Genomic DNA, 17,215 nt, shown 5'->3' with positions numbered 1-17,215 from the left:
GATTCAATGATTGAATTGTGGAGCAGATTCAGTGGACCAAATGGCCTAATTCTGCTCCTGTGGTTTTATGGTCTTATCTTGTGAGGGTAACAGTAGAGAATTGTGTGAGAGAATTTGCTACAGCTCACAGAGAGCATTCATGAAACTTCCAAAATTGATATTTAACTGATTCGTGGTAAAAAATTAACTCTGTGTTCATTCTGGAGAGTGGTACCAGAGAAAGGATTAAAAAAATGTGGTGTTTGAGATTAGTTGAGGCCAGCAATGGGGCCAGTTACAAGAGAAGATTCCAGTGGTGGCTGGAAGTTGTAAATCTTGTGCTAATAATAACCTCAAATCTTGCAATTTAAAAGAGTTTCTACTTTAAATAATAAATAATACAGGTTTACTAAAGTTTCTGGAGACACCCTGTCTTTCCATGGTTCAGCTGGATTCCTCTCCCTGACTGGAGACCTCCCCAGCCCTTGCAACCTGCGTAACAACACTGCTACTGCAGTTCTCATCTAAGCTGGACTAGTTGGGGAGGATTTCTTCGCATAACTATTAGAATTTATGTGACATAATATTGTCTTTTGAGTCACTACTGCAAAAACTATCTTCAGTAACCCCCCACTCTATTCTTCCCTCAGTGATTGGTCTCTGAGCTGGCCTCAAAACTGGCATTTTGGGATTTGAGCTTCTTTGGAAGTAGAGGATGGTGACAGCAACAGGAGATCTACCTTTAAAATGCCTTCCTCAATGCTGAACTGTAATTTGAAATAATCACTTCTTACTTACCTAGCTCATTGCTTAGTATTCTCCTCCAATTTATGGATAGGTCAGCCCACCACCCCCACACCCTCATGCTAACATAACCAGATTCAGATCTGCAAGTGAATGCAAAAATGCCAGAGGACGCCTGCTGTAAAAAGTGTCACATTACAGCGTGGGTGGAGCGTATGGCATCCTTTTTGAATTCTAAGACGTGTGTTTTTAAATATCATTCCTTCAAGTATAATGATTCTGAAAATGAATATGCTTTGAAATAGTTGCGTTAAATTTGAAACACAGCACGTAAAATAGGTAAAAATATTGTTTGATTTTGGAATAAAGCTGTTGAAAATTCAAAGCCCAAGGTCAAGAGGCAGACCATGTCAGATCCACAATAAATACCTTTCTTGCATTAAGCAAAAACTGTGATTCATGAGTTGCTAAAGTCCATCTTGTGATGCTGCCATTCTTGAACAAGAGACCTGCATTTATAAGGGTGACAATTTCATACAACCCAGGGTCAAGAGTCCTTCAACTGTGAGCTCACATTGATTGCTCAGTGAGTTTCATGGAAATTCTTGCATAATTTTTAAAGTTGTATCTTTTTTGAGAAATATTTCTGGTTATGTTGGCTGGTGTACTTGAAATAACTTTACATGAACATATTGAATTTTGAAACAGTTACTGACTGTAAGGAAACAAGTCTCAGTGAGCAGTTGATTCTTACTGTGCCTGTGAAATAGTACATCATATGGCACTGAGGCCAGTTCTCTTACATTCTGCAGCAGTGTGTAACTGTTTTTTTTATCATTAAAGCCATGTGTGAAGGCCTAACATTGTTTCCCCTTGGTGTTTTATGGGCCCTTGATGATGGCCTCTGCACGCTTGTTGGCATTTCTCACTAGTAGCATTCTTTGGTGAAACAATTAGAACAGAGTTCCTGCAGAACTGTGTTATTCATTGTAACCATGGTATTCTTCCATCTGCTTAGGGCTTTACAGGGATAAGGGCATGGGACAGGGTTGAGGTTGAATAAGTATCGTTAGATTGGAAGGGGTTGGTGTGGAGAGGTGGGAAAGAGAGATATAATCTAGCTACTTGACAGTGTCACAATTTATCTGAACTGAGATAATAGTCAAAGTTATAAACTAATTTTTTTCTCTTAATCTCTTTTTTTCAAATAACAGCAATGATATCAGTTGACTTAATTTTGAGTACAAAATCTTTCAAAACCTGAAATGGCCTATTCAAATAAAATCAAATGCTTTTATGTTTTTCATTTGCTGCAATACCTGTGAAAGTATTTTTACATTTATTAAAGACATATTTAAAATTTTAACTTGCCATATACATTTTAAAAGCTTTGTAATATCTATGTATATTAAATTTCTTTGCAATCTCTTTAAATGTCTCTGATAACACCACAACTGTAATAGATTACTGGTACCTACTTGTAAACATCTTTTACTAAGCCTTTCCCAACATGAGTAGTATTTTTCAAAAATTTTGGTTGTAAAATTATTCTCAATTTTTCAGGAGTAATCCATTTCCAACCTGCCTTCCATTAATCTCGAAGCCTTGCAAATCAGAAGTCTAACTCAGCTTTGAATATATTCAATAACCCTGCCTTAGATTCTACTACTTGCAGGGATAGAGAATTCCAAAGATTAATGATCCTTTTGCTTCGAAACTGCATCCCCTGGTTTTGGATGTTTCCATGATATAGACACACTTTCAACATGTGAAATGCATTTTTCAATTGTTGCCCCTTTTATTCATTTTTTAATTCCCACACAAGCCAAATCTGCAGCCCTCTGTTAGATGACCACTTGATGTCAGGAATACCTCAGTGCCTATTTCATATTGGGTGCGCAAGTGCAGAATGACCCAAAACCAGGAAAATGTTCTGCATCTTTACTTTAATAGCATGTCCAGCTGGCAGCGCTTTTATTTTCCATATGGCCAGGTGCTGTAGTATCACAGTAAAGGTAATCTGTTAAAACTCTGGTTTTCAATCGAATTATCTGTTGCCAGAGGTGGCAAATGGAGTTTAATGCGGACAAGTGTGAAGTGATGCACTTTGGTAGGAGTAATCGGAATGCAAAGTACTGGGCTAATGGTAAGATTCTTGGTAGTGTAGATGAGCAGAGAGATCTCGGTGTCCATGTACACAGATTCTTGAAAGTTGCCACCCAGGTTGACAGGGCTGTTAAGAAGGCATACAATGTTTTTAGCTTTTATTAATGGAAGGATCGAGTTCCGGAACCAAGAGGTTATGCTGCAGCTGTACAAAACTCTGGTGCGGCCACACTTGGAGTATTGCGTACAGTTCTGGTCGCCGCATTATAAGAAGGATGTGGAAGCTTTGGAAAGGGTGCAGAGGAGATTTACTAGGATGTTGCCTGGTATGGAGGGAAGGTCTTACGAGGAAAGGCTGAGGGTCCTGAGTTGTTTTTGTTAGAGAGAAGAAGGTTGAGAGGTGACTTATTTGAGACATATAACATAATCCGAGGGTTAGATAAGCTGGATAGGGAGAGCCTTTTTCCTAGGATGGTGACGGTGAGCACGAGGGAGCATAGCTTTAAATTGAGGGGTGAAAGATATAGGACAGATGTCAGAGGTAGTTTCTTTACTCAGAGTAGTAAGGGAATGGGACGCTTTGCCTGCAACGGTAGTGGATTTGCCAACTTTAAGTACATTTAAGTCTCATTGGACAAGCATATGGACGTATGTGGAATAGTGTAGGTTAGATGGGCTTGAGATCGGTATGACAGGTCGGCACAACATCGAGGGCTGAAGGGTCTGTACTGTGCTGTAATATTCTATGTTCTATCTACCTCCGACTCTGCAGTGATCAAGATGTAGTGTGTGTGCGTGTGTAATTATATATATCATTTCTCTGCCCCTCACCCTCTTTAGAATTGTGTCCTTTATTTCCTATTGTTTCACCTCAGTTTTCCTAACAAAATGTATCATTTCACATTTCTTTGCTTAATTCAGATTGCCTTCAGTTTGCCATCAGTCTGTCCGTTCCATTAGCCTAAAATCTCTTGAAATTTCTCAATCCTCTTCAGGTCACAACAATTCAATTTTGCTGCATCCACTGATTTTGAAATTGTGCCATGCGTACCTACTTCTAGGTGAATAATGTAAATGAAGAAAAGTGCTAATTCCTGCCCCTGGGAAACTGTAGTAATCCATTGCTCCATCTGAAAAACAACTGTCCTCTCTGATGAAGGGTCGAGGCCCGAAACACCAGCTTTTGTGCTCCTGAGATGCTGCTTGGCCTGCTGTGTTCATCCAGCCTCACATTTTATTATCTCTGTTCTCCACTCCTCTCTGTTACGTCAATCAGCCAGTTTTATGTTGCCCCTGCCCCTTCTGTTTCAAGTGCTTTAACTTTCCTGAAGCAGCTTGTCCGTGCTTCATCAGTTTTCTATGTACATTACATCAACCACATTCGTCTCCTCAAAAACACTCAACCAACTTAACAAAGCCCAATCTTTCCTTAACAAATCCATGTTGGATTTCCAATCAGTCTATTTGTGCAAGTAACTGTTAATTTGTCTTGGATTGTCATTTTTAAAAGTTTTCCTGTCACCAGGGTTAAACTGTTGTTGTTCTTACTCCTGTTCAATAATCGTGTAAGAATATGACTTGTGCAATTCTCCAATGCTCGCGTCTAAGGAATTGCCTCCTTAAGTATATAACAGTTAAGATCCAGTACAATTCTTCACTGTCTGGTTAGATTATTTAGTACAGTATATTACTTTTTGTTCATCTGCTTGCTACTGTAGGGTTAGTGGAGATACTGTGTTATTGAAGAAATTGACAGAAGTCCTGCGACAAAAGTCAAAGGAGTGGTGATGGACTTCTATCAAAGCAGTGGTGTCGTGGAGTAGCAGAAGTAGGCCACTTCGTCATTCAGCTGTTCTGCCCCTCAGTGAGATCATGGCTGATCTGATAATTTGTTAATTCCACTTTCCTGCCTTTTCCCTGCAACCCTTTTATTCCCTTACTGATTAAAAACTTATCTTTGCCTTGAACGTATTTAATGACTCAGCAGGCTTCTGAAAGCACCACTTGTTTCTTGTTATGGGGCTGTGGTTGAATTTCCTCTTGGTCTACAGCATCACAGAAGAGAAGCTGTTTATTGAGGGGAGGAGGAGGAGACGAGTAGTACTACTGGTCTCCTCCACTGCTTAATTCAGAGAGCACATGTGTTTCTAAGGACAGAGGCCGCAGAGATTAGAATGACCTCTGTTTTATGAAAGGTAGGATGTGGAAGACCAGCAGGGGTGCATTGGAATTGTCAAGTCTGGAGGTGACAAAACGTTTCAGTAGCAGCTGGGCTGAAATGGACTGGGTACTGACATTGTTAACAGATTGAACTGGGCAGTTTAAGGATGGGTATGTGGCCAGAAGCTCATCTTAGGAGTTAACCATCGTGTAGTTACAAACAATTGGACTTGATGCCAGCCAGTTGCCTGGGAGAGAAATGAATTCAGTAGCTTAGGAGCTGATTTTGAAGCAAGGATCAAAAAAAATGTCTTCAGTCTTCCCAATGCTTAACTGAAAGAAATTTCTGCTCTCCAGTTCTGGGAAATTGGATAAGCATTCTAATAACTTGACAACAGTACAGGAGTTGAGAGAGGTGCTATATGTCATCAGGTGGTGGTATAGAGCCATTCCAGTTTAATGGTACTTCCAATATCCACAGTCATATTACTCATTGAAATTGAAAATAGGGAGGGTTTTACACGAACCTAAAGAGGGGAAAAAACACTGAACCACAAGGTGAGAAATAAGCCAGTGGGTCTTTTCTTGGGAAGATCAGCACGACCGTTTCAATGGCAAATAGAATACTCGACAGCTCACCTTTTGTGAATTCCCTTAGTTCCTGTCTTGCAGGTGTCTTCGTTGGTTTGGTGCTGTTATGCAGTGCTACCCTAGTGGCCACAGCATGACCATTGGGAGGATGTTGACCTTCGATTAGAAAAGATACAGATGGCATTGCAAGACAGTCTTGAGAAAATCTGGATATTGAGGATCAGAGTTCCAATTGTACAATACTGGCCTGGTGGCAGTATCAGGTGGCTGACTGATGAACAGCTGCAGGACCACAGGTGAAGTGGCAATGATGGCAGCATGAATGCTATCATCCTAAGAGGACAGCAGATTCATTATGGAATAATTCCCGAGCAGAACTTCAGTACTCCAGCAGTTACTGTTCTTCCATGAGACTCGAACAGCCTCACTTTTGTGCCCTGATACCTACAGTCATGATGCACCATTTTGGCACTGCACGACACCAATCTGGGTTTTGAACTCAACAAGGAGAGATCACACTACTTGAGTTTGTGCTTGCATTACGGAACTGAGACAGTGTTTGGGAGTTGCATGTCTTATAATGAAATACTAAAGAATGCCAGTACACCAAATATCCTCATCATCCTTCTCCTGTATGGTGACTCTCAATAGTCTACAATTGAGCCTTATAAAACAGACCCGTCCCTACACCGGGCAGACGGAATCTGGGGAATGGTTCCTCCCCTGCCATCGTCAGAAATCTTGGCACAAAACTGTCTGGTTCACTTGCTCACATTTTTTCTACTTGCTACAGTGTTCAATAACGTCTTAAACAATCTGTGCATTCTGCTTACAGGGCAGCTTTCCTACGACGAATTTTCCAGGACATTCGGGTGTGAATTCACACCTCGGTCCTGTGCGTTTTCAATGCTGGCCTCGCCTGTCCTTATCTCTGCATCATTTCCCGAACTGTGGTCTCTTCTATGTATCCCCAGTTTCTTTCACCACACCTTTTGCAGCTGTGCTCCATGTGTCTAGGCACCAAGCACTGAGGTTTCCTCTGCACATCCCACCTCGTTTAAGATTGTCCTTTAAAATATACCTCTTTCACCAAGCTGTTGGTCGTTTGTGCTCATATCTCCTTTTAAGCTTGAAGTCAAGTTTTGTTTGATAATGCAACTTTAAAGATTGTTGAAATATATTACTATCATCAAAGGTGTGATGTAAATGCAAGTTGTTAGTTTTATTGTTGTCACGAGTACAGTGAAAAGTTTTTTTTTGTTTTGCAGGCAGCACTGGAACATCATAACAAACAAGGATATACAGGTCATAGCATGCTTAGTGTGAGGCACACAAGTTATAGACTGCACTGAAGGTGCACAAAAGCAAAGTCAACACTTGGTTTGAAATCAGATGCCCATTCAGCAATCTGATAACAGCAGGGAAGAAGCTGTTCTTAAACCTGTTGGCGCATCTGTTCAAGCTTCTGTATCTTCTGCCTGACAGAAGAGGTTGGAAAGAGTATTATTGGGGTGGGAGGCAACTTTGATAGCCTTCCTGCGGGAACGAGAAGTGTAAATAGTCTGTGGATAGGAGGTTGGCTTCTGTGATGGTCTGGGCTGTGCACACAACTTTCTGTAGATTCTTCTGGTTCTGGGCAAAGCATTTGCTGTACCAAACCGTATTGCACCCAGATAGATGCACCATAAAAAGCATTCTGTAAAAGTTGGCAAGGGTCCTTGCGGATCTGATGAATTTCCTAAGCCTCCAAGTTATTGGTTTTCACTGCTGTTTCTTAGTTTAAAAGAGAATTAATGACAGTAAAGCAATCATCTGTACCCATGAATATTTAAAAAGTGTAGGTACAGAAATTGAAAACCACTTTTTTTTCATAGAATCCCTACATTGTGGAAACAGGCCCTTCGGCTCAACAAGTCCACACCAATCCTTAGAGCACCCACCTAATCTACACGTCCGTGAACACTATGGTCAATATAGCATTGGTGATAATGGTCAATATAGCATGGCCAGTCTACCTAACCTGTACATCTTTGGATTGTGGGAGGAAACCGCAGCGCCCGGAGGAAACCCACACAGACATGGGGAAAATGTGCAGACTCCACACAGACAGTTGCCTGAGGGTGGAATTGAACTCAGGGCCCCTGGCGCTGTGAGGCAGCAGTGCTAACCACTGTGCTGCCCTGCTTTATGCTTTATAATTGTAGGTAATTTTGTTTTGCAACACAATTGTGATTCTGTGAGGAGACCCCCATCATGTGGTCATGATCATGGAGTGAAATGGAGATTTTTTTTATTCGCTGTTTCGTGCTTTTAGTGTGGAAATTGGAAATGGTGATAAAAGGGAGTAGTTGGAATGTACAGATGAATGTGAAATTAACCTGCAAGGCTAATCAAAGGCAATATTTTAATTTATGAGCTAGCTATGTGTATATTGGCTGCTGCATTTCCTGCATTGCAACTGTAAAGTACGTTTTTTTGGAGCTTTTATATTGGCTGGAAAATTCTTTGGGAAGTCCTGAAGACTGTAAGATATTATATAAATGTGAGCCTCTTCTTTTCTGTGTATTCTTAATTTCCCCTGTACAAAATTAAAAGAAGTTACTCTGTTTATAATAGTTCCATTACTTATAAAATTACAAAAACAACTTTAAATCAAATGAAGTATGTAAAGCCATGTTCATTACACTGTTTAATAGCTGATATTATGCTATAGTCAAATATGATAAATGCATTTAATTTTCCTGAGTGTAAATGGGAACGAGGAACAAGGTGTATTTAACACCTTGAACCTGTTACTTGATTTAATTAGATTCTGGTCAATCTGATTTGTAACCTCAACCCCACATTCCTGTCTACGCCTAATCACCTTTTCATCCCCTTATTTACCAAGAGTAGAACAACATCTGCCTTAAAATTATTCTAAGCACACAGCATGGAAGCAGACCTTTCTGTCCAACTCATTCACACCAACTGGATATCCTAAACTGATCTAGTTCCATTTGCCCCATATCCCTGTAAACCTTTCCTACTCATCTACCCATCCAGATGCCTCCTAAAATGTTGTAATTGTACCTGCCTCCACATCTTCAGAAAGAGTTCTAAAGACTCATGACCTCAGGGTGAAAAAAATTACCTAATCTCTGTTTTAAATGGGTGAGCCCATATTTTTAAATAGTAACCTGTAGTTCCAGATCCTTCCTTTTACAAGGAAACATAATCCTTAATCCAACCTGCACATGGACCCCTGGGGATCTTGTCTGTTTCAATCAATTATCTCTTACTCTTCTAAACTCCAGCAGTCATAGGCCTAGTTTGTCCAACCTTTCCTTACACAACAATCCACCAGTTCCAGATATAAATCTGGAAACCTTCCTTGAACTGCGTCTGCAACTTCAAACGAGATGAAGATAAGCAAGTAAGATTTTTCCACTACTACCTGAAGACTAACCATAATACTCACTCATGTCATGTTTGGGAGATTTTGCTTTACAGTATTTGTTATAAAGACATAAATTCTTACTTTCATGAGTTTAAACCAAAATGTTAAATCATTTGTCTCAAAATGAAGACATTCTGAATATTGTGAAACATATCTGCTTTTGTAGACTTTGACATTGTGAAGTTGGCTTCCTGTCTGACAAGTTGCAAGCCAGTCAATCCAAATGCCTATGTGGCAGCAACCCAACAACTAAAAGCACTGCAGTTAGTTTCTACAGAAAATCAGAAAAAAACATTTTTCCAGGATTCCCAACTTGGGTCCATTGCACTAAAACTGTCTCAAAACTAAAATCCATGCCTGCATTATAACTCAATTTCCCAGTGTTTTAACAAGTCAGCAATATCTGAATAAGTGGATAGGTTTTAATTTGACTTTTCTGGACTCTTGCTGTCAATTTTACAGCTTTTTCAAGCAGTTCCTAGATCTGATACGTGGGAATTTACAATGTATACATGTTGATTTATAAGACTGCCCAGTTGTATAGTCAGCCTGTACTACTAACATTTTAAACAAAGAGTTCTGGTCCTATCTGGGAGGTATTTTCTACTAGTTGTCAGTATGGCTGCAGCTATGACCAGTTGTTAGTTGTCCCATGAAAACATCGATGGACCATCTTCCTGTGCTTTCAAACCAATTTTGTATATCCACGTGACTTGTTAGGCCACTTCAGTGAGTGTAAGAAGTCAGTTGTGTTTTGGAACTTAAGTCATGGATTGTGTAGGCAAGTTCCCTTCCCCTGAAAGAGAAGAGTAAACCTGTTGGAATTTTTAACAGTAACTGCCATGGCTACTTTTGATTTTAATTTCTTCATGGGATTTGGGTATTGCAGGCGAGGCTAGCCTTTATAATAAAACACTTAGTAAAATTACCAGGAGGGACAAGTCATGAACAAATTGCTAGCAAGTTTTCTGTCAATTTTTGCAGTGTGTTTTATAGTCTGAGTTGTCTGTCAAGCTGGGTTCAGGCCAGAGAGGAAGGAACTAACAGAGGAAGAAAAACCAAAATGATGAAAGTTTAAAAACTACAGAGAATAAAATGAGAGATAATGGGAACTGCAGATGCTGGAGAATTCCAAGATAATAAAATGTGAGGCTGGATGAACACAGCAGGCCAAGCAGCATCTCAGGAGCACAAAATCTGACGTTTCGGGCCTAGACCCTTCATCAGAGAGCGGGATGGGGAGAGGGAACTGGAATAAATAGGGAGAAAGGGGGAGGCGGACCGAAGATGGAGAGTAAAGAAGATAGTTGGAAAGAGTATAGGTAGGGAGGGGATAGGTCAGTCCAGGGAAGACGGACAGGTCAAGGAGGTGGGATGAGCTTAGTAGGTAGATGGGGGTGCGGCTTGGAGTGGGAGGAAGGGATGGGTGAGAGGAAAAACAGGTTAGGGAGGCACAGACAGGTTGGACTGGTTTTGGGATGCAGTGGGTGGGGGGGGAAGAGCTGGACTGGTTGTGTGGTGCAGTGGGGGGAGGGGACGAACTGGGCTGGTTTAGGGATGCAGTTGGGGAAGGGGAGATTTTGAAACTGGTGAAGTCCACATTGATACCATTAGGCTGCAGGCCTGCAACCTTCGGGTGGCATCATTGTGGCACTGCAGGAGGCCCATGATGGACATGTCATCTAAAGAATGGGAGGGGGAGTGGAAATGGTTTGCGACTGGGAGGTGCAGTTGTTTGTTGCGAACTGAGCGGAGGTGTTCTGCAAAGCGGTCTCCAAGCCTCCGCTTGGTTTCCCCAATGTAGAGGAAGCCACACCGGGTACAGTGGATGCAGTATACCACATTGGCAGATGTGTAGGTGAACCTCTGCTTAATGTGGAATGTCATCTTGGGGCCTGGGATAGGGGTGAGGGAGGAGGTGTGGGGGCAAGTGTAGCATTTCCTGCGGTTGCAGGGGAAGGTGCCGGGTGTGGTGGGGTTGGAGGGCAGTGTGGAGCGAACAAGGGAGTCACGGAGAGAGTGGTCTCTCCGGAAAGCAGACAGGGGTGGGGATGGAAAAATGTCTTGGGTGGTGGGGTCGGATTGTAAATGGCAGAAGTGTCGGAGGATGATGCGTTGTATCCGGAGGTTGGTAGGGTGGTGTGTGAGAACGAGGGGGATCCTCTTAGGGCGGTTGTGGCGGGGGCGGGGTGTGAGGGATGTGTTGCGGGAAATGCGGGAGACGCGGTCAAGGGCGTTCTCGATCACTGTGGGGGGGAAAGTTGCAGTCCTTGAAGAACTTGGACATCTGGGATGTGCGGGAGTGGAATGCCTCATCCTGGGAGCAGATGCGGCGGAAGCGGAGGAATTGGGAATAGGGGATGGAATTTTTGCAGGAGGGTGGGTGGGAGGAGGTGTATTCTAGGTAGCTGTGGGAGTCGGTGGGCTTGAAATGGACATCAATTACAAGCTGGTTGCCTGAGATGGAGACTGAGAGGTCCAGGAAGGTGAGGGATGTGCTGGAGATGGCCCAGGTGAACTGAAGGTTGGGGTGGAAGGTGTTGGTGAAGTGGATGAACTGTTCAAGCTCCTCTGGGGAGCAAGAGGCGGCGCCGATACAGTCATCAATGTACCGGAGGAAGAGGTGGGGTTTGGGGCCTGTGTAGGTACGGAAGAGGGACTGTTCCACGTAACGTACAAAGTGGCAGGCATAGCTGGGGCCCATGCGGGTGCCCATGGCCACCCCCTTAGTCTGTAGGAAGTGGGAGGAGTCAAAAGAGAAGTTGTTGAGGGTGAGGACGAGTTCAGCTAGGCGGATGAGGGTGTCGGTGGAGGGGGACTGGTCGGGCCTGCGGGACAGGAAGAAGCGGATGGCCTTGAGGCCATCTGCATGCGGAATGCAGTTGTATAGGGACTGGACGTCCATGGTGAAGATGTGGTGTTGGGGGCCAGGGAATTGGAAGTCCTGGAGGAGGTGGAGGGTGTGGGTGGTGTCACGGACGTAGGTGGGGAGTTCCTGGACCAAAGGGGAGAAAATGGAGTCCAGATAGGTGGAGATGAGTTTGGTGGGGCAGGAGCAGGCTGAGACGATGGGTCGACCAGGGCAGGGGGGTTTGTGGATTTTGGGAAGGAGATAGAAACGGGCCGTGCGGGATGAGCGGTTTGACTTGCGTTGCATAAAAAAGGTAGAATCCAATCGTTGATAATGATAGTGAATGTTCTGTGTGAACTTTTTGTCATGCCTAAGTAGTATAGCACTCTGGAAATTAAGCCTGGTAATTACTAGAGGTATCACAGATTTAAAGATTTAATCAGAACTCGCAAAATCCCCCAATTTATCTAACTTTTGGACCCAAGTTGATAAAAAGCACAAACCAGGTTTCTGTACTTAATCTTGACTGTTTACCTGGAGCTAGAATCTATTTATTTGTAATAAACAACAGTGAATTGTTGACAAATAACTTTACTAGTTTAATCCTTAACCCCTTATAAAACTCCCCCCCCCACATAAAACTCACCCCCCCCCCCCTTGTCCCTTACGCATAGACAATATAAATGATTTGTTGATGTTTGAGGGAGGGGGGTTGGATGGGGGGCTGGTGGAGGAAGAAGGTAGCAGTTGGGGAAGCAGTAGGAAAATCTGAAGGCAGACCATAGGATTTGTTGAGATGATCCTTTTGCTTGTCAGGACTTGGAGTTCGCCAATATCTCTTCTGGGTACTTTTTCTTTTGGAGGAGGCACAGAGCACTGGTTCACAAATTGCAAAGTCTCTTAAATACTAGCTAAAAGCCACACTTAACCAAAACTGATGATGAAAAATAAATGGGCCCTGAGGCACTTTTTTATTGTAGAGTTAGTGTTATGACAGGCTGACAGCTAAATCAAATCAGCCTCTTTTCAACACAGTAAAATTAAAGTATTCTGTGACACTCAATTGTTCCAATGGTTTCTAACCAGATTTCATGAATAGTCAATACTATTTATAGCTTAAACAAAAGAATTGAGAATTTATTAATAGTCCATTTAGCTTTAACAGCAAAGTTAAACAACAAGGTAATGAAATTCAAAAACAAAGTGCTGGAGAAACTCAGCAGTTTGGGCAACATCTGTGGAGAGAAAACAAAGCCAACATTTTTGGGTCCAGTGACCACCCTCATCAGAGCCAGGTTCTGTCGAACGGTCACTGGACCTAAAACATTGACTCCCTCTTTTTCTCTACAGATGCTGCCAGACACGCTAAGTCTCTCTCGCAATTTCTGTTTTTGTTTCAGATTTCCAGTATCTGCAGCCCTTGGCATTATTTTAACGTAATCTAATTAACGTTATGTTAATTAAACCCGAATCTTCTTTGATGCTAGCCCCACTCACATAAAGACAGGTGGCTAGCTTGATCTTTAAAGTAGTTTGATAATTTCAGAAATGCTATTTAGAATAGCAATAAGGCTCTTCAGGAGAAGGTGAATGAATACATAATAAATCCATAAGGCACAGAGAGAAAAAGCTAATTTTGCACATCTAAACACTACCTTGATGCAACAGGTAAGGTGATGAGGAATATTATAAGTGGGTGTGTATTCAAAGGTTGCCACATCATAGAAAATTTAAATATGCTTTACAATTTCTAGGTAATATTTGTTAACAATGGAAAGCTTCAGTAATTACTCATGCAGTTATGAATAACATTTTGTAATGTATTTTTGTCATTCTGCCTACATAGGTCTAGCCTTACTGCTTTCTACTTCAGACAGTATGATTTCCCCTGAGAGATTTTCAGCACTCCTACATCCTATATCCATTATAGAATTTTTTTATGGACATTCTCATGCTTGCATTTGTTATGGGAAAGATGCTTTATTAGAAGAAGCAAAGACATCCACCAGATAGTTACCTGGTCAAATTTGCTTTACATGCACAAGGGCAAGCAGTTTGGTCACATGCACCACTGTCATTGTGTTTATAAAAATGATCATTGTACTCCACCTTTTAGGAGTAGGGTGTTCTACCAAATCCCTCAACCAGTTCTAACATAATTTAGGTAATACTTGTTTGTCTCATAAGTGTCCACCTGATTTGGTTGCATAATTTAAATTCTGGGCTACCAAAATGAAATGCATTTTTGTTTTGAATTTGTTAATCTACCTCCATCATATTAGCAAAAAATTTCAGATTTCTATTACCCTTTAGAAAATGCTCTTTTATGACATCACAACTCAATGAGCCATGTGTAATTTTATGATTGCACAGCCTTGGTCTGAAGCAATGTGGTGAGAAGATCAAACTAAAGTGCTTCACCAGAATGCATGCTGCACTTGGAATAAAAGGTCGTGAATTGATAGCATAAATAGAATAAATGGTTATAATGTGATAACTAGCATAGAGACCTAGTTCCAAGATGACCAGGACTGAAGCTGAATATCCAACAGTATTTAACATCTTGAAAAGAAAAAAGTAGATAACTGTTTTGAAGTGGAAGAATATGCATAACTGTAGAAAGGGAATGAAGTAGGGCTTTTGGCACAGATTTGTCTTGCAAAGAACTGTTACAAGTGTAACTGATCAAATAGTCAGTTAATTTTTGCAAATAAGGTTAACCTAGAGACATGGCGTATTATTTTACCGTGCTTTAAGTAGAGAGGTTTCATTTGAATTTTCTATTTGATTTTTTTTTGTTATCTATTCTTATTTTTAACACAGTTTTGCTCATCCCTGAAACTTAAACACATCTGTGACAATGCTGTCAAAACCTCTGACTTCTGTGTGATCAGCCTTTAGCCTTCTTTTTCAAGAGAAACGAGATCTATCCTCTTGGCATTGTCAACGTTGCTTCCACCTCTCATCCAGAATTGGGAAGATTGTATCAAGTTTGCTTTCAATTCCACTCTGCTGTCACTTACTTTCACCTGTTCCATCTCTAACTCCTCTGTGCCTTCCTCGACATCTCCATTTTGGGGATAGCCTGGCCACTGACATCCACGACAAACCCACTGACTCCCGCACTTATCTGAACTGTACATCCTCAAACCTCACTTCCTGTAAAGACTCCACTCCATTCTCCCAGTTTCTCCATCTGTGTTGCATCAGTTCAAATGAAGACAGCTTCTACAAGTGAGCCTCCAAAATGCCCACCTTCTTCCACAACTGAGGATTCTCCATCACTGTGGTTGACAGGGCCCTCAGCCATGCCTGACCCATTTCCCACACTTCTGCCTTCACCCCTTCTCTTCCCTCCCACAAAACTTACAAGAACCACCAACTCTCACTCCAGATACACTTACCCTCCTGTCCTTTGTCAGCCTTCTGCAGGGACCCTTTCCCTCTGGAACACCTTGGTTCACTCCTCCTCCACTCCCAATTCCTCCCCAAACACTGATGGCAGCTGCACATGCAGTCACAGAAGGTGTAACACTTGCCCATTTACTACGACCCTCCTCGCCATCTGAGGTCCCATACCCTCCTTCCAGGTCAAGCTGCGCTTTACCTATTCTTGATTTGATCTAGTGTACTGAATTTGTGAGCAGCAAAGTGCAGAGTGGGTGACCTTTTCACAGAACACCTATGTTCTGTCCACAAAAATGACCCTGGACTGCCCATTGTCTGCTACTTCAACACACCACTGTGTTCCCTAGCCAACATCTCTGTCTCAGGCCTGCAGCAGTACTCCATCGAAGCTTAGCACAAGCTAGAAGAACTGCAACTCATTTTCTGCTTCAGATTCAGTATTTAGCTCAATAATTTTTAGGCCTTAGCACCTTCCATGCCCTTCCTCCAACCCTCTCACACCAGGCCTTGTCATCACATGGGCTGCTATCACAGTTATTTTCAGCTACAAATGGCACCCATTAGAAGCTGTTGTTCCTCCCAGGTTGACCATTACCTATTCATTTGTCTGCCCAACTTCTGTTCTGTCTCTCTTTGGCTCCATTTCTGCCTATCATTTACTCCCCCTGCCGCTCCATCTTCAGCATTATTGTCAACCTTTTTCTAACTACAGTCAGTTCTAAAGGGCCACTAGACATTAACTCTGCTATCTTTCCACAGCTACCAGACCTGCTGAATTTCTCCAATTTTTTTTTGTTCCAGCTGCATTATGGCCTGAGTGACCTGAATTGAGTACAACTTTGTACACCACTTTGCGTTAGCTTGACCAAATCCCTTTGCTCCCCCATCCTGTGTGAACTATATATTTCTTTCTAAAGTTCAACAGAAGAGAATTTTGTGAAAATCTTATCTCATTACTGCTCCAAACTTATTTTAATGCATTTTTCTTCCTCACTAGATGATCGCACTGATCAGCGAACCTGCCTTATCTGTGGAGACAGAGCTACGGGTCTGCACTATGGTATTATTTCATGTGAGGGTTGCAAAGGCTTTTTCAAACGTAGTATCTGCAACAAGCGGGTTTACAGATGCAGTCGAGACAAGAACTGTGTCATGTCACGCAAGCAAAGAAACAGATGTCAGTATTGCCGGCTCCTCAAGTGTCTCCAAATGGGCATGAACCGTAAAGGTACCTTATGTTTCAAAATGTTTGATATCCTTAATTTTATGCACTGATTAAAAAGGTTTGTCAGTAATCGTCCTATTTTTACATTATCGATCTGAACATGGCGAGAGTTCTGTTGCAGGGCAGTCTCATTCTTGACATTTATCTGATTTTCGTTTATTTCTTCCCCCAAAGGTTATTGTTTGAAAATTACAACACAAATTATTTGAATGTATTTTCAATAATGGAGGAACTTCAGTGGTTAATTATTGAAAAATGATCATTTGATGCATAAAAAAGAGATAAGATTGAAGTAGTCTTCTGTGATAATTCAATGATAATCCATCTTTCATCAAAGATGGATGCAAATATGAAACACTTGTGCAATGTAAATATTTGGTGAGAAAACAATTGAAAAGAGAAACCTGATAAAATGATGTGATCAAAGTAGTCAATAACCCTGAAAAACAATACGTTTGCGTTGCAAACGGCCGGCAAGACACAGGTCAAGCAAGCCATGGCAGTGGTCATTGTGATGATATCCCGGCACGTAATAATGGGCTATCAGGATTAGCTAAAAGTGAAAGTGAGTCCCTGTGTGATCCTTTTTTTCCTTTTGAACATGTCCTCTGAATGGAAATGCTGTCTAGGTTTACCAGACGTTCTATCAAACTACAGTAGAGTATGATTAAACTTTAGTTCATTAAGCATGTCAAATGTTTCTGTGATGTGT

At 41.8% G+C, this 17,215-nt stretch overlaps 1 protein-coding gene across 3 annotated transcripts in view; it reads left to right on the top strand.

Annotated features, from left to right (window-relative positions):
• Positions 1 to 17,215, top strand: part of LOC125465549 (nuclear receptor subfamily 6 group A member 1) — a 371,434-nt gene that overhangs the window by 249,755 nt on the left and 104,464 nt on the right. For all 3 annotated transcript variants that reach the window (XM_059638274.1, XM_048559188.2, XM_048559189.2), the window contains one exon: positions 16,276 to 16,506. In XM_059638274.1, the coding sequence (XP_059494257.1) occupies positions 16,276 to 16,506 (231 nt within the window). The remainder of the gene's footprint in view (positions 1 to 16,275; positions 16,507 to 17,215) is intronic.

The sequence above is a fragment of the Stegostoma tigrinum genome, chromosome 29 (assembly GCF_030684315.1).
Source record: "Stegostoma tigrinum isolate sSteTig4 chromosome 29, sSteTig4.hap1, whole genome shotgun sequence".
In the NCBI taxonomy this organism is placed as follows: Eukaryota; Metazoa; Chordata; class Chondrichthyes; order Orectolobiformes; family Stegostomatidae; genus Stegostoma; species Stegostoma tigrinum.
The sequence above is the reverse complement of the archived record's forward strand: the minus strand, read 5'-3'. Positions and strand labels throughout refer to the sequence as shown.